At 33.5% G+C, this 18,849-nt stretch overlaps 1 protein-coding gene and 3 pseudogenes across 1 annotated transcript; all 4 read right to left on the bottom strand.

Moving 5' to 3' along the window:
- Positions 1–3,567: 3,567 nt before the first annotated feature.
- On the bottom strand, positions 3,568–4,761 carry LOC143534254 (F-box/kelch-repeat protein At3g23880-like; annotated as a pseudogene).
- A 3,197-nt stretch (positions 4,762–7,958) lies between these two features.
- On the bottom strand, positions 7,959–9,461 carry LOC143534253 (F-box/kelch-repeat protein At3g06240-like; annotated as a pseudogene).
- Positions 9,462–11,979: 2,518 nt separating this feature from the next.
- On the bottom strand, positions 11,980–13,160 carry LOC143534251 (F-box/kelch-repeat protein At3g06240-like; annotated as a pseudogene).
- Positions 13,161–13,966: 806 nt separating this feature from the next.
- On the bottom strand, positions 13,967–16,390 carry LOC143534223 (F-box/kelch-repeat protein At3g06240-like). Its single transcript, XM_077028762.1, has 2 exons — positions 15,523–16,390; positions 13,967–14,097 (listed from the first exon to the last, which is right to left on the bottom strand). Exons 1-2 carry the CDS (start codon positions 16,388–16,390, stop codon positions 13,967–13,969), a joined length of 999 nt encoding a protein of 332 aa, XP_076884877.1.
- Between the last annotated feature and the right edge of the window lie 2,459 nt (positions 16,391–18,849).

Genomic DNA, 18,849 nt, shown 5'->3' with positions numbered 1-18,849 from the left:
CTACATTAGGCCCAGCTCAGCTTCCTGTTTCAACCCAAGTTATTTTTATTAATTGTTGTAATAATAATAATAGAGGAGTAACAAAAGAAAAGGTAAAACAAGGTTGAAAAGGTGGGACACCAATCTATAAACTAAAAAATAATCAAAATATTCAAAAATTGTTCTCTTCTATTATTATAATAATAATAATAATAATAATAATATTAAAGTCACGATTAAATGACTTCATCCAACTACGTCTAAAAACTGAGAAATTAACATTGTCAATATGATTGTGACTTGGTGAGGTGGTAGGAAAAACGAGTGCTTTAAGTAGGGGTGTTTAAAAGGCCCGTGTCTTATAAATTGCTTGAAAAAAACTCAAAAGATGTTTGTTTGAAAAAAAAGGTCATTTAAAATCGAGCCAACAATTTTGTGATCAATTCGAGCTCGAACTTGGGGTGACTCGGCTCGTAGGCTCCGGTTGATAGCTCGTCTTATATATACTATATATAATACACCAAACAAGGGCAAATTAAGACACCCATTTTTAAGTAATTTACAACACTTAAAGCATGATGTACATGTGTTAGTAAGGGTAAACTTGTCTTTTAAACACAATTTATTCAACTTACAAGTTTGGTCCCTCATCTTTAACCATATTATGTTTTTAATTTAAGTTGTAAACTAACTTCCCACCCATGCTTTTTAAACGACTATAGCCTTTTCAAACGTTAATATTTTTATAAAAAAATTACACCATAAAAACGAGCATTTTATTCTCTTTAATTTGGATATGATATTGTAATAATTTTTTTTATTTTAAATAAATTAATATGTTACGTAGGAGTGTTCAATTTCGGTTTTGATGACTTTTAAGTTAAACTTGTGAGTCAAACTGTTAATACTGATTTTTTTGTCGTCCAAAACCAAACTCAACCATTGAAAGTTTAAACCGAATAGTTACTAACGGCCTGGTTCCAGTTTGGTTTCACAGTTTGAACTCTAATAATAAATTTAGTTTAAAATAATTATTAATTTAAATGTACCATCAAATTTAACTAAACATCAACATAATATGATACTTAAGAGGATCATAAATAATGATAATTTTAGCTACATAAATGGTAAATATTAATGTAATATCTAGGACGTGAAATAATAACAAAAAAAAGATCACAAAATGAATCATACTGCAATTAGGTTAAATTTGAAGTTGTATAACTAAGTTATTTGTAATAAAAATATTATGTTCAATTTAATTTTAACTATATCTAATATATATTACAAAACATATCTAATAATTAATAATAAAAAACATTAAAATGCTTTCAACATTTACAGTCTGGTCTGGTTTCATATGGCCGGTTGCCAGTATAAACCGCGAACCAACAAATCGAAAGTAAAAAAAGAAAAAGAAAAAAGAAGTCAAACCAATGACCGGTTTAAAACGCTTTTAAGGTTTTAACCGAACAATAAACACTTATATTTGTTACGTGATTAACAAGTTCAAACACCCGCTGCATCGCGCGGGCACCCGTCTAGTATATATATATATATATATATATATTATAATCTGATCTAACTTATACTATTAAAAAAAAGACTATTGTCCACATGACATTTAACTATGCCATTCACATAGGTTGTAGTGTACAAGTTTCCAATTTAAAAAAGTTCAATTCATTATCTATTTTGATTTAATTAAAATTATTTCATTTTTACAGTTTTGAACCAAAAAGAATGATAAAATGAAAAAAATATTGAGGGTGAAAATTAAACTTAATAACTTGCTTTTAAAATATTTATGGCTTACCAAGTCAACTATGATGAATTCATTCTCTTTTCCATAGGATTGCATTCACAACATTTGATTTTGATTTCTTTTTAAAATATAAATACAAATTATTCTTACTAATCTATGTATTTTAGAAAATATGTTATTATTAATGCTTTAAATTATTAACGATGTCATTTAAGTTAAAAGTAAAACATCATTAATTTCATCAAAATCTCTATGTCTATTGCGTTTATATATTCAATTCGATTTAATCAATGCCGAAATTGTAAGTATGAATAAATTTATGTTTTGTTTGTTTTTTTTTTGTGTTCAGTTGATTTTAAGGATTTTAGCGATGCATTTATAAATCGATTCTTTGTAGCATATTGTTTCTATTATGTATATCTATTATCATTTTAATGATAGATTATGTTAATCGATTGTAATTCGATTTTATAGATTTATTTTAAGTTCATCCCCACTAAGTATTTGATGAAATGCCCTTATCCATAATAACTCATTTTAGCTTAAATTTCAATTTATATTTGTTTTCTCTTATTTTTTTTTCACATCGTCGTAACATTGCTTGATCTCTTAACGTGCATCATTTATTATGATTTGAAAATTAAAATGTTTGAGTTATACCAATTTTATACAAATGATTATATATTGTAGTTTTTTGTGTGTCATGTTCTGTTATATGATGTAATACGGTATTACTAATACCATATAATTTATAAAATTTTAATGTTTATTATGTAATTCATATATGTATATTAGACATTTTTTTATATTTTTCACTCGTGTGTTACACATGATACTAATCTAGTTAATGATAATAACAATATTAGTATATTACAAACACGACAAGATGACACTGACGTTCTCGTTTCAATTCCAAATTTTACTTTCCAAAATTTCGTTTCTCACCCTTCTTCTGACGTTCTCATAATCTGGTTTCCAACTTTTCTAAATCCCTTTTATTATTTTTAACTTTTGGTTATTGTGATAAAAAGATATAGGTGCGTTGATGTATTATAATTCTTATACCATTACAAAGAGAAATAAATCCCTAAATACAAAGTATGGTCAAACATATAAAAGGAATAACTGATCTGTCAAAGCAATAATCAAGAAAAGCGAACATCCAGAAGGTAAAAAAAGTAAATAATATGTGAGTAGAAAATAATCTCTCCCTTTAAATCTTTTATTATACCATTACCGGCACACGACAGTCTCCTATGTCTCTCCTAGCAACCACCGCTTTGCCAAACCATGTAAGCTCGTAGAGCTAGCTCGATTTTTGTACAAGCCGGGTTCAAGCTAAGTCTTATGGCTCGTTAAGTAAAATTGAGCTGAGCTAGCTCGAGCTTAGTATCACAACTCGTTAAGTAAAATCCAGCCAAACAGAGTTGGCTCAAGCTGAGTTCGAGTCAAGCTCGAGCTAGATATAACTCGGCGCGCTTACAACACTAGCTTTTAGTCACTCTATTACGAATGCCCGCCCTAACAATCAAAAAGCAGCATGTTGTTGAAATCTAATTTCATATTTTATTTCAACTTTTTCTAAAGAGATCTTATGAATAGACATTTGACAAAAGAGTACATCATGATGCATCTTTATTTTAACAAATATGAAATATCTTAAGTTGGTCAAAACGGGTAACACAGTTCCAAACACAAACCAACCATTCTATATCACTTAAAAAGAAACAATCGTGATCAATCATATGTATCAAAATATATGAATACGAAACTAGCAATAACTATCCAATAGTATTACCACACATGCATGCATCATATTCTACTTAATTACCAGCGTTTGCCGAAAAACAGCATACGAAAGGAACCCATGAGCTCTTCCTCCCTTTCTTACCATCCTCAATTAGCTTTAGTGGCGAAGACGCCTCGTCATTGACCGAAGGGTTGGCGTTTAATTGTTTTTCCAAATGGCGTCCACCAAGATTATTTCTTTCTGTCGAAGCTGCAACAGATTCCTTCACAACTTCCTGAATCTTTTCACTTGGTTCACAAAGATTCACCGTTTTATTTAGAACTGAAACAATTTGTTCAATTTCGGATTCTTTAGCAACTTCTGAAACATGCGGGGATACAAGGCTCTGCACAAATATAGAGGTAGCCATATATTCCCAACATAGATGTCCCGAAGTACGGTAAGGCTCTGCATCATCAAGAAAGGGAAATCCGAATCTCAAAGTGTGTACAATATCATATTTCTTATCATCATATGGGATTTCTACTAGTTCCCACGACTCTTTTACATGATACTTTTTCATTAACCATGTATAGCGAGAATATCCAACTATGCACAAACATTCTTTCACAATCCCCATGTGTCTACCCCAAGTACATTTATATCTTGCATCATAATCAGGTTGGGTATCTCTTTAAATTCCTCTTTACATAGATCATAAGAAATAATTAACATCTTTTTATTTTGATCTTCTACAAGCCAGTGAAGTGCACCATTGTATAAGATGCCAACACGTCCCATAAACGAATTATACTTCTCTTCTCCAACATCTCTCCACACATTTGATTTCAAACTCAATATCCGAAAACGTATTTGATTCACGCCTTTTCGAACCCCTACAATGACCTTGTAATCATCTGTGGATGAATCATAACCAAAACCCCAACATAATGTTACAACGGTGGTGGGATATGCGAGTTGTCTTACCTCTCTAGTTAACGGGTTGCCTAAGATAAGCTTAGAATTAACATCATGGAAGATGCAAACCAGGCCATTGGAAGAACCAACAAGATCAGGATTAGCGAAAAAAGAATGTTTAAACATACTAACTCTTCTATGGCCAAGATTATTGTTGTGGCGATCTTTGTTGTAACTAAGGTTCAGATGCCTATTAATGAAACCAGAACTAGTGATTAAAGAATACCATGACTTACAAACGGATCAGATCCTTCACGTCTAATTCGATCAGTATCTGCTCAACCACATCGTCATGAACAACATCTGCCATTGGCGTGGTAATGGTTGACTCACTCAATATCACGCCCTAATCTGGTTTTGAACTTGTAACCCTATTTTTGCTGATTTTTCGGATCTGGGAGTAAGTAAACCTGTTTGAACCCGCCTATGTTTTTTCCCTCATTTAATTCACGTTCTGTATTTTAGTTTTTTTTATACATGTATGCAACTATTTTTTGAAATACTAGACAGTGCCCGCGCGATGCAGCGGGGAACAAAAATTATAGTAATCATGTAATAATTGTGGATGTTCAAGGTTCGTTAAACCGTAAAAACGTTTGAACCAATCATCACTTTTGGTCAGCCGGTTTCCGAATGTTCAAACCATAGCAACCGGTTTGGTTTATGATTTAGGAAAATTGGATTTTAATAATCCCTATTAAATGGTATTGGCCGATAATAATCCCTATTCGTTTTATCGCTACTGACGGTCCTAAATTTGAAAAAGTTGGCCCCCAATGCCCCCCTGTTAAAAATGACTTAACGTCGTTATAGTTTTTTTTGAATTTCAAACCAATGTTTTAGGGTTTTTGATCGTTAAGAGGATACGAGTCGATTGGTGTAAAACTGAGTTTTAAATAGTGCTTCAAAATGATGAAACAATGCTTCAATTCGGGTGTTTGAACTTACAATTAACCAAAATCGCGTCGTTTTGATCATTGTTTCGAGCTAAGTTTTACACCAATCAACTCGTATCCTCCTAACGATCAAAAGCCCTAAAACATTGGTTTGAAAATCAGAAAAAACTATAACGCCGTTAAGTCATTTTTAACGGGGGATCATTGGGGGCCAACTTTTTTGAATTTGGGACCGCCTGTGGCGCTAAAACGAATAGGGATTATTATCGGCCAATACCATTTAATAGGGATTATTAAAATCCAATTTTCCTATGATTTATACAGAAAATTGACCATATAAAACCGGACTGGACGATAAACTTATTATTGAAGCTCAATGCGTGAAACCAAACCATTAGTAACGATTAAGTTTAAAGTTTCTACGGTTCAATTTCGGTTCTCAATGACAAAAAATCGAACCAACAGTTTGGTTCACGATATAACTTAGAAACCGTTAAAACCGAATCGTAACACCCATATGTAATATGTTAATTTTTTTTTATTTGAAAAATTATAGCAATACCATACTCAAATTAAAGACAATAAAATGCTCATTTTTATGGTGCAATTTTTTATAAAAAATATTAACATATGCAAAAGTTATGGCCGTTGGAAAATCGTTGGTGGGAAGTTATTTACAATTAAAATTAAAATGAATATATAGGTAAAGATAAAGGTCCAAAGTAGTATTATTTCTTACATTTACAAAAGTTGCTTAAAGTTGAGGGGGCAATGTTGTAACTATTTCAATACATATTTTTTAATGGACAAGTTTGTCCCTCTCTTACATGCTATATAAGGTGTATATTATGCATTAAAATTTGTAAATCCCTTAAACTTAAGGTGTCTTAATTTGCCATCCTTTCATACATTATATATATTTTGAAATATAATTATAATTTTTTTAAGTCGACCACCACACCAAAGGTATACACCGACATGTCCCCGTAGGGGAAGCTCGTATATAAGTGCATTGACCACCAGCGTGTCACCTAGTTTCCGAGCAAACCCACGACTCGTATAGGTCCATAATCATGTCAATTTGTGTCAGCGAATGTCAGGTTCTGCTTCATTGTCTCGTATAACACCTATACGAGCCGTATAGGCTTCCTGGCTCGTATAGCACCCTATATGACTAGTATAGGCATAGTTTTTTAAAAAAAAATTTACTTGAAAAATATATAAAATATAGGAAATAATAGCCGACATTTTAAGATATATAAACATAATGTAAAAATACATATTTTGTTACCTACGAAAACAACGTATTAACAATATGAGCATTTCGAGGTAACGAATTTATTTCGATACATGTCTCTAGAAACGTCGGTACCTTGAAACGCCCTTGTTGTTCGTAGATTTTTTAATTAGTATAGAGCAAAATATGTACTTTTAAATTACGTGTTTCTATTTTATAACCATGTCGATTGTTATTTCCTTTATTTTTTATTTTTTGTAAGTTTAAAAAACAAAAAAAACTACCTATACTAGTCATATAGGGGCTATACAAGTCACGAAGCCTATACGGCTCGTATAGATCCTATACGACCCGTATAAACTGCAAAAGGCTGCCATCTTGTTCCCTCCTTACATATGCCAGTCATGCAATGCCTATACGAGTCGTATAGCCCCTATATGACTCGTATCGGTAGTTTTTTTAACCATGTGTAGGCACTATGACTATGATGGGAGGTGTGACCAGATGGACACCACAACCACAACATACTGCGTTGGTGGTCTGTGGTCTGACCGTGAGTGGCCTGGGCGCGAGCTCACTCATGATGTGGTTGTCTCACAATGTTTTCACCAAATGTATTTATCGGCCCGTCAAATGCATCCGCTGATTTTTTTTCTTTTATTTTACTTTAGTAACAGTGTAACACCATAAAGTCGCAATACATTGAACAAAAATAGACAACTCCTAACTTATTTTTTGAGGTTTAATATTTTATGTCTTAACTAAAAGGTCAGTACGACTCGCAAGAATTCTATGAGACGTGATTAACTTTCTTTTTGTTGTATAGCATTTTCGAACATGTTACATGTTGGATTCCATCTTATATGTGCGTCCCAGTTTGAACCTAGTATGTGAGATACGGGTCTTTCAATTTTCGTATTCACTCGTTTGTTCATCTAACATGGTTACATGCACGTTAATCGTATTATTAAATCTTTCCCTGTTCTCATTCTTTTGTTTGTTCATCTCATATGGTTAAAGACAGCCCTAAGCGTTTGGTTTTCACCTAACCTAACACATCATGTCTGAATAAAAGTCACGTTTCTAGGATCATAGTTTGATTCTCTAGTTTTGGAAATTAATGTTTGTATTCAAATATTTAAAAAACTATTGAATTGTGGCATGATTTGTATTTACTCTAATGCCAAATTTCCAACTGTTAGCTTAGTTATGATATCTAATTTCATGTTTTCTTTAAACTTTTTCTAAGGATCTTATAAATAAACATTTGACAAAAGAGTACATGAAGATATATCTTATTTTAACAAAATAACAACCATTCAACATCACTTAAAAAAGAAACAATCTTGATCAATCTTTTGTATTATATGAAACTAGCAAACTATCAAATAGTGTTACTGCATATGCATCATATTCTACTTAACAGAATTTACCCAAAAACAACATACGAAAGGAACCCATGAGCTTCTACGCATCTTCCTCCCTTTCTTGCCATCCTCAATCAGCTTTAGCGGCCACGCTGCCTCCTCATTGACCAAAGGGTTGACTGCAGCTTCATCATTCTGAACCACGGGCTCGTTTGATTGTTTCCCAAGTTAGGTCCATCAAGAACCTCTTTTTGACCGTGTCGGGTTCCTTCTCTACTTCAATCTGTTCCTTTGAGCTTTCCTCCAATTCGGGCGTACCAAAGTCTTTTTCAGTCACAATGTAATCTTGATTTTCTACCGCTTCATGAGTGTGTTCGATTGATTGTTTTTCCCACTGGCGTACCCCAAGATCCTCTTTTCCAATCACAACGGCAACGAGTTCGTTAATCGCTTCTTGAATCTGTTCTATTAAGCTCTTTTCCAATTCGGGTGCTCCAAGAAACTTTCTTTCCACAACCTCCTGAATCTGTTCATTTGATTCACCAAGATCCAACTTTTCTTTTAGAACCCGAAACGATAAGATCAAATTTGGATTCTATAGCTACTTCTGGAGCATGGGGAGATACAAGGCTCTGGACAAATACAGGAGCAGCCGGATATTCCCAACATCGATGTTCCAAAGTACGGTCAGGCTCTGGATCATCAACAAAGGGATATCCCAATCTCAAAGTGTGTACAATATCATATTTCATATCATCATACGGGATTTCTACCAGCTCCCATGACTCTTTTACATGGTACTTTTTCATCAACCATACTCCACAACCATATCCAAAAACACACAAACATTCTTTCATAATCCCTGGGTAGCTACTCCAAGTACAGTTATATCTTGCGTCATAATCAGGTTGCGGGATTTCATTAAATTCCTCTCTAGATAAAGCAAAAGAAATAATTATCATCTTCTGATTTTGATCCACTACAATCCAGTGAAGCGCATCGTTGTATAAGATACCAACCTCGTTAATAAAACAATTATAGTTCTCATCTCCAACATCTCTCCACACATTAGATTTCAAACTCAATAACCGAAAACATGTTTGCTTGTCGTCTTTCTGGGCTCCAACAATGACCTTTTAATCATCTCTTAACGAATCATAACCAAAACCCCAACATAACAATCGACAAATATACGGCGGGTATGGCAGCTGCCGCACCTCTCTAGTCATCGGGTCGTGAACTATAAGATTAGACCTTAATGAGCATATGCAAACGAGGCCGTTCGAAGAACCAACGAGACGATGATGATTACCGAAAACCGAAACTCTTCTATGGCCAAGTTTATTATTGTAACGATCTTTGATGTAACTATGGTAGAGCTGACGGCTAAAGTACTTGTGATTAAAGAAAGCCATGACTTACATACTCTCTTGTAACGATTCAAATCCTTAGCATCCAATCGTATTAGTATCTGCTCAACTATATCGTCATCAACAACATGAGCTGCCATTGAAATCAATAGATATCAGGGTTTATCAAAATCGCCGTGGATTTTTGACTGGTAAACCCTAATTAATTAGTCGATGTTTTAGGTGTACGTGGGTTTAAATATCCCCCGTGTTTTTTTCTGGTCGGTGTTGCTGTGGCCCACCTGATGTTAATTATTCAGGCCCGGCCAGGATATGGGCTTTGGTACAAGAGGTTTGAACCCGTTTGCTGATTCATCAAAGTTTGGGCTAGAGATGGAGTCGGCTTAGAAATCGGTTTCGAGTATGTATAGTCAGCCCTATACAAATCGGTTAGAGTCGGGTTGAAAACAGTTCGGGCTCAAAACGGTTTTGTAAAAGATATACTCCGTATATGTTATTTATTAAACACAAACTAAACAAAACAATTGAAGTTCGCGTTTTCATTTAATATTTTATAACTTAGATAACACCATAAAATTGGAATACACTACAAAAAGAAAAGATTACTCGTAATTAGTGTTTCTGAGGTTTAACTTTTTATTGTGTAATCGAACAATCCGTGCAGCTTGCAAGAATACTATGATACGTGATAAAACTTTCTTTTACTTGTATAGCTTTTTCAAAAATGTTATATGTTGAATTCCATCTTATAGGTACACTCCAACTCGGACCAAAACAACTGGAATTCGCTTCCTTATAAAATTTGAGATATATGTTGGATTAATTTCTATTTCGGGTCACAAGTCGGTGAATCGGGCCTAAAAGGTTCTAACAAGTCGGTTAAAGTCTAAGGGGTATTATAAAACATTCTTCCATTTGCTTGATGGTCAAATTCACCTTGTTACCCAAGTTTACCTTGGTGGCCAAGTTAAGTGGTGGACACATATAATGCTTGGTGACCAAGTTGAGTTACTAGTATAAATAAATGTACAAGGTTAATGTTAGATACAACAACAACAAACACAACAATCTCCACCATCACTACCAAAGATATTGTAATCATTTTTTTGAGTTATATTTTTTGGTTATAATATAAGTCAGTTATTTTTAAGTTATGCATTAATTATCCTTTATATTTTTAAGTTATGCATTAATTATCCTTTATATTTTTAAGTTATGCATTAATTATCCTTGAATATCTACTATATCTTTTATGCGCGCTAGAAATGTCATGTAACATTTGTTGGGCCAATTGTTTTTAGACCGTACACTCAAAACATTATGGGGATACAAAAAGTTTTTTTTTCTTTAAAGAAAAACAAAAAAGCAGGCCAAAAATGACCTTAAGGGTAAAAAAGACGGTCTTATTACTGCTGTAAATCCTGTATCGAATGGTGAAAACAATCGGTTTTAAACCGGGATGAGTCCTAAATTGGTTTCGATAAATAAGGGTGTAATTTATATACAAACAGAGTGGCATGGTCGGGTCAAAAATCAATTGGTTTCGTGTCGGGTCAAGAACCGGTTGGACCCAATTGGTTTTTATGTACATCTCTAGCATGTGCTCATTTTAATACTTGGGTTGAGGAGAATTCTACAACTCATTTTTGCCTTTCCGCGAATTATTTTGATATTTATTGGTGATTTGTGAGATACAATAGTGCCTGGATGGAGAGTCATAGTGGTGGCTCTCTGAATTCTCAATTGGGTAAATCTCATACTAAGACAAGAACTTGGTATGCTTTTGTGTTATTTATGAGAACTAGAAGAAACAAGCATAATTACCAAATTGATTCGGAAATCGTATTATTGGGATGGGGTAAGAAACTGCTGATGACAGTTTTCAGTTGAACTTTTAGGGTTGCCATTGGAATTGCTAAAGTTCTACTCAACCCCATCCAGGGACTTTGCCCATTGAACTTTGCTATCCATAGCCCTACTAGAAAATGTGTGATTTCCCACGTTAGAGTGCGTCAAAAATGTGTAGGAAATGGTGGGTGTGACAATTCCTGACCCGAAACCGACAACAAAAAAATATAGGTTGTGGGTCAGCTGACACAACTTGTTTTAAATACGTGTTGGATTTGGGTTGACCTGCTTTTAAAACTGTTCGGGTTAACCAATATAAAAACGGGTTAACCCTTTAACCCGTTTAAGTATAAGTATTGTAAAATTTTAATTTACTTTCCCTCTTAAAGTGTAAAACACTAAAACATAACTTAATTGCTTTTCCCAACGCATTCTCTACTCTTCAACTAGCTAGCCATGAACAAATCAACATATAAATCGATTAATATTACGTCCAGAAATGGTACTACTGTACTAAAAGAAGTCAACATAAACTGAAAATTTACGGTTAAAACTAAAATAAAATTACACCATAACCAATTAACCACTACTTTTTTTCATCAAAGACTAAAGACAAGATAGAAAGTAGCAAAATAAAACTATAAAACTATAAACAATCATTATGATCATCAAAATGCAACTGGCTTTTGGTCTGGACTGAAACATTAAAACAGGGAAGTTAGTGAAAGTCAAATATTATTTACAAGAACTTTCATATGATGATAAGAATTCCTTAAATAATCATCATTCACAAGATACTTGAAGATAGATTCATACCGCAGCATGAGGTAACGTCATCAAACTAAGGACACGAGAAGATAAGTAACTTATGTGATCCAAGAAAATAAGAATATGAATTAATAGAACCGATGTTAGCACTCCTCTTGTATTATGGGGAGATACAAGGCTCTTCACATATATAGGAGCATCGATGTATTCCCAACAGCGATGTTCGGAAACACAGCAAAACCATGATGCATCATCATCCTTGGGTCTCAAACTCAACCAGTGTACAATATCATATTTCATCTCATGGTCATGAGGGATTTCTACCCGTTCCCACGACTCTTTTAGATTGTACTTTTTCATCAACCAAACATTAGAAGAATTTTCAACTATGCACAAACATTCTTTTATAATTCCCAAGCGGCTAACATAAATATATTTATAACTTGCATCATTAGGTTGAGGGATTTCTTTAAATTCCTCTTTGGATAAATCATAAGAAATTATAATCTCCTTGTTTTCATCGAGATTGTTAATAATCCAATGAAGTGCACCATTGCATAAGATACCAACCTTATTATTATTAAAAAAAACCACACCTCCTTTCACCAATATCTCTCCACACATTTGATTTCAAACTCAATAACTGAAAACATGTATTATCCGAGCCTTCCTGAGTCCCTATAATGACCTTGTAATCATCTGTGGATGAATCATAACCGAAACCCCAACACAATGGTAGACCGATATACTGGGGATATGAGAGTTGTCTTACCTCTTTAGTCAACGGATTGCCTACTATAAGCTTATAGCTAAAAGTACATATGCAAACAAGGCCATTGGAAGAACCAACAAGAATATGAGGATTGAAGGAAACAGAATTTTTGAATAAAGTAACTCTTCTATGGCCAAGTTCATTGTTGTAGCGATCTATATAACTAAGGTTCAGATGGCGTTTAATGAAAAGATGACTTGTGATTAAAGAACGCCATGACTTACACACTCGCTTGTAATGGTTCAGATCCTCTGCATCAAATTGTATCAGTATCTCCTCAAGTACATCGTCATGTACAACATCTGCCATTGACACTAACAGGAACCGGGTTTGTTGTGGCCCAACTGATGTGAATTAATTACTCAGGCCCAGATCAGCTTCGTATAATTTCACCCCCAATGTATTTTGAGTTCAAGCCCAACATCACAGCCTAATCCACTTACGTTTATGGACTTTGATGAAGTTTGGTATAAACACAAAAAATATTTAGATTATAAGCTCAATAATTGTAATTCTCGTTAGCTTAAAAATTATAATACTCAATTCTTCATGATATAACCAACAAGCTTGGGTATATATACTAATTTAGATTTGAAAACCCAACTTGACTAGAATACAAAAACCATAATCATATTCAAATACTAATTAGTAAAAATAAATATAATTAATAATTAATAAATAAATTCTTTGTTTGTCCAAGTCATTGGCTCGACTTGTTTACCAAGTAATTTATTCCATGTAAATCAAGTTACATGCTCAACTTGATAAACAAGACACAAACTCATCATAGGCTCGATGAGTAAAAATAAATATGTAATACAATACTAAGTACAAATCTACCATTCTATATCACTTAATGACACAATCTTCATCGTTTTTTTTTGTATAAAAGTATACAAATACAAAACTAGCAACAATTTCACCATCCTAATTCAGTAAAATCAATTAAACTATCCAATAGTATTACTGCTCCAGCTTAGAAGAACTTGATTCGTTGTATAACAAAGGGAAACCACGAAACATCATTAACCGAAATGTCTTTTTGACCCGTGGTATCGAGTTGTTTGACACTTGGTGATCTGGCTTCACCGAGCAGGTTCTTTAGAGGTGTAGAGTGTTTCCCAGTGCTCTCCAGTACATAACATTTACCGCGGCTTCTTCATATCTCTTTCTTCCTTCATATTCATTGTTGACATCCTTCAAATTGGGAACCGCCCGGCTTGTGAAGCTTCTCGATCCAAGTTTTCCTAATTAACATTATCCACCAACAACTGCAGGGTTTTTTCTGAGGTTTAATTTACTAGATATAGCATAGCCTCTTAATTGTGACCGGAAAGCATGACCTGGCTCAAGTGTGGGTCCCACAACTCCATCTATGACCAGATCACCTGCACCGGTCAAACCAACGTTTGACTAACAAATTTTCTTAAAAGTGTTTCTACACGAGGATCTGACGTTTCAGAAACTTCAATACTAGTATTGATCTCTGTTGGAGCATATTAATTAGTACTTGTAGATTAGGAATAAAACTAGCATTAGAGAATCAAAATGTAAATGCTAGTTTGATGTTAAAAATGTTAGTGTAAATGGGGTGTTTGGCAATGCTTTTTGCAAACATTCAACCGAAAAAAACTGTAGTTTGATAAGAATTATCAAGTGAAAACAAATGCTCACCAACATATTTAAATGAGAAAGAAAAAGAAAAATAGTTTATCTATGAGAATTCTTATTGCATATCCGGTATTGCTCACGAATCCAGCAGTTTGTGAAACCACATTGTCGGTATTGCCACGATATGAAAATTTGCACAACATCATTTGAGACAAAAGGTCATTCTTGACACGCTTTATGTAAGAGGAGTTTTTCTGTTTGTTTTTACATCTTACCATGATGTGTTATTGTATGCAAAACTCAAAATACGCAATGCGGACGAGGACATGTCAACAAGATGGCTGTTTTTTCCCTGCTGTCAAGTTCCACAATATAGACCCAAAATCAAGCAACTGTACTTGTGAACCCCCTGTACAATTCAACTTTATTTCATCAATATGGTCCAAACCATTGACCACATTATGGTCAATTGATGTCTAACTCAAGAGTAGCAATTCTGCTTTCAGCTTTACAGTTTACACCACTCGTTAGAACAAACTGCATATCAAAGAATCATTCCTTTGTTCATCCCATATGGTTAAAGACGCTCCTATGCATTTTGGTTTCATCTAACCAACACATCATGTCTAAATAAAAAGTCACGTGTTCGTAATCATTAACGTGATTCTCTAGTTTTGATAATTGATGTTTCTATTCAAGTATTTGAAAAATTGTTGAATTGTGAGTTGTGACATATTGGTTTGTATTTATACCTTTCTTGCGTGGTTGTTTGGTTATGTAGTCGTTAGACGTGTTATCGTGCATTACCCAAATATGCCAATTTTCCAATAGTTAGCTTAGTAATGATATCAAATTTCATGTCCTATTTGAATTGTTTTTGAAGATCTTATAACTTATAAGCACATGGAGATGTATCGAATTTTAACAAATACCTTAAGTTGGTCAAAATGAGTAACACAGTTGCAAGTACAAACCAACCATTATCACTCAAAAGAAACAATCTTGATCAATATTCTGAAAAAAAAATATATACAAATATGAAACTAGCAACAATTTCATCACCAAAATTCAACAAATTAAAGATCAATCAAACTATTCAAAAGTAATACTGCATGTTCATCATATTCTAGTTAATACATTTACCGAAGAACAGCATGCAAAACGAAGCCATGAGCTTCTACCCTTCTTCCTCCCTTTCTTACCATCCTCAATCAGCTTTGGGTCTCCTCTTGCAATATCATGCGGAGATACAAGACTCCCCACAAATACAGGGGCAGCCATATATTCCAATGAGATACGTTCCGAAGCACTATAATACCACGATGCATCATCACCCTTGGGCAATCTCAATCCAAAAGTGTGTACAATATCATATATTGTCTCATCATCATGCAGAATCTTTACCAGCTTCCACGACTCTTTTACATTGTACTTTGTCATCAACCATACGTATGCAGAAAAAGAATAATTTCCAAACATGCACAGACATTCTTTATAAATTCCGAGGTTGCAACGTATGTATCTTTCATCACTAGGTAGGTGGATTTCTTTAAATCCCTCTTTAGATAAATCATAAGAAATAATTGATGTCTTCGTGTTTCCATCATCGTTGCTAATCATCCAGTGAAGTGTGCCATTGCATAAGACACCGGCCTCATCAACAAACCACTTAAACTTGCCTTCTCCAACAAGTCTCCACTCATTTGATTTCAAACTCAATAGCATAAAACATGTTTGATCATTCACGCCTTTCCGAACCCCAATAATGACCTTGTAATCATCTGTGGATGAATCATAACCAAAACCCCAACATGATGTGAGATCGGTAAAAGGGGGAGACGGCAGTTGTCTTACTTCTCTAGTCAACGGATTGCATAACATAAGCTTACACTTAAACTCGATGCAAACGAGGCCATTGGAAGAACCAATAAGACGAGGATAGTTAAAGAAATAGAAATTTCGGAGCAAACGAACTCTTCTACCGTTAAAGAGATCTAAACTTTCGAACAAACTAACTCTTCTATGAACAAATTCATTGTTGTAGTTATGTTTGTTACAACTATGGTTCATATGACGTCTAACGAAACGAGGACTTGTGATTAAAGAAAACCATGACTTACGCAAGCACTTGTAACGAGTCAGATCCTTGACATCCAACCGTATCAGTATCTCCTCAGGACCTCAACTATATCATCATGAACATCAATCTCTGCCATTGAAACCTTAACAGGAATCGTAACCCTAGTTTGGTCGCTGATTTTTAAATGTCCCGCGTGTTTTTTGGGTTCAAGCCTAACACCACAGCCTAATCCATTTACGTTTATGGGCTTTGGCCCAGGAGTTTTGAACCGGTTTGCTAACTCATTACAGTTTGGGACATCTCATCTTAATACAACTCATTCCGGTCTTTCCGCGAATTCTTATATTTGTCAGACTACTTAGACATAGATCCCGGGTTCAGATAGGGTATAAGGATTCTAAAAGAATCATTTGAAAATGATGAACTTTGAGAATCATTTTGAGCCATAAAAAACATCTAAAAAAATATTTAAAAAAATCATAAAACGAAAAAAAAAACAAAAAATTTTAAAAAGTAAAAAAATCAAAATTCCTATATTTCATTCCGTTTTCTAAGAAAAAACACTTTGTATTATACTCATGTGCATAATTTCATAAAATCTCTAGTTACGTAATGTAAACATATGTACATTATCATTTACCTTAAATTGTACATATGCGTATAAAAACGTGTATAAAATTTAAAAAATAAGTATTATACATATGTGTATAATTTTGTTAAACCGATATTTTTTTTATTTTTTTTTCAATTTTTTTTATAAACCGGAATGAAAAATAAAAATTTTGGGTTTTTTTATTTTTTTTATTTTTGAGTTTTTTTTTTGTTTAATGATTTTATTTATTTTTTGTTAAGAAGAGTGTTTTTTGTGGTGTAAAATGGTTTTCAAAGTTCTTAATTTCAAAATAGTTCTTACATGATCTAATCCGGTTCCGATATCCCGGATTCTGAAAGGATGTTAAAATTTGAGTGACAAAACAATCATAAATAAATAGAAATCTATCATTATGGCCATCACAATTTCCGCCATAGGCGGGCCTAGGTTGATATGATGGGGTCACTTACACCCATAAAATTTAATTTTCTCAGTGTATATGAAATTTAATCCCGAACTCACCTCATAAGGTTTTGACACCGCATCCATGAAGTTAAGTGATAAGGGAAGATTGAAGAGGGAAGCATCTAGAGTGAATTAGATGAATTTAAATGATCAAGCTGGTTTGAGCTCGATATGATTGGAACTTTTAGTGAATTGTTTCAAGCTGGTTTACAGGCCCGGCTCTTGGGCTGTGCAGCCCGTGCAAAGGCACGAGGCTCAAAAGCTCAAATGAGCCCAAAAGTTTTTTTTTAACCATTATGTATACATAACTATTATAAGACTCAAACCCAATTATCCTATATATAATTGAAAAACTAATTGGTATAGTGGGCACTGGGTAGACCACGTTTTATGCCACCTATTTGCTTAGTTGGCAATTTGACCACAATATTTTATTGGGTTTCACTTTCTTTTAAAATAAAAAGCTATAGATCAAAATCATTTTAATTTTGGCTAGTTTGCACGTTGGCCACATAGGTTTGTTGGGGATTTTTTACAATGTTTTAAGGAATAAAGGTTGAGGATCAAAATCATCAAACAAGTCTTTAAAAATGTGAAATATTTAAATGTATGTTATTTTTAAAATTTATAAGCGACCATTTTATCTTTATGGAGTTGGTATTGATTTTGTTGTGTTAATTTATTTCATATAATTTCTTTTTATTTTGATAACAAGATTTACAGTAAAAAAATCTTATATTTTATAAAAGGTTTTTGGTTTTATTAAACTTAACTAATTATTTTAATAACTTGAAATGTTTTAATGGATCAAACATGCGTCGATATCCTTATAGATATAATTTTTGTTATTATACTTTTATATATTTTATAAAAGGTTTTTGGTTTGCTCATTTTGATACACTACTTTTTTTTGTTTATTTTATAACAATTATATTCATATCGACATATCGTGGTTTTTTGATATATGCTTGATGAATTTATATTATGAGAAGGCCCAAAAATTTTTTCGCACGGGGCCTAAAATATTTTTATCATTCTTGAAGACGGGCCTGCTGGTTTAAGCCTTGTATAGTTCATGGGCCATACATAGACACTCTTAGCTGCTTGTCAATTTTTAACATATGTTGATTGGGAGTTGATTAAGAGTTAGATTTTGGCATTCATACATGAACCAACTAAATACATACAATGTGATAATTATAAGTGTCATTTTTATACTTTTTAACTAATTAAAAAGGCTGTGAGAAATGGATCAAAACGTGTCTCACACATGAAGAATGTGCAACCTCACAAGGAATATAAGTTTGCTTTATAATTTTGAAGGTGTTGATGATTCGGTTAAGAGGCTCCTATTCAGAGCTTGGTTCGGAGGTTGATCAGAAAGCTTGTTTA

This window comes from Bidens hawaiensis, unplaced genomic scaffold (genome assembly GCF_021521415.1).
Source record: "Bidens hawaiensis isolate Kalapana, Puna unplaced genomic scaffold, B.hawaiensis_p1.1 tig00010124_1, whole genome shotgun sequence".
NCBI lineage: Eukaryota > Viridiplantae > Streptophyta > Magnoliopsida > Asterales > Asteraceae > Bidens > Bidens hawaiensis.
Note: the sequence above shows the minus strand (reverse complement) of the source record. Positions and strands in the feature narration are given on the sequence as shown.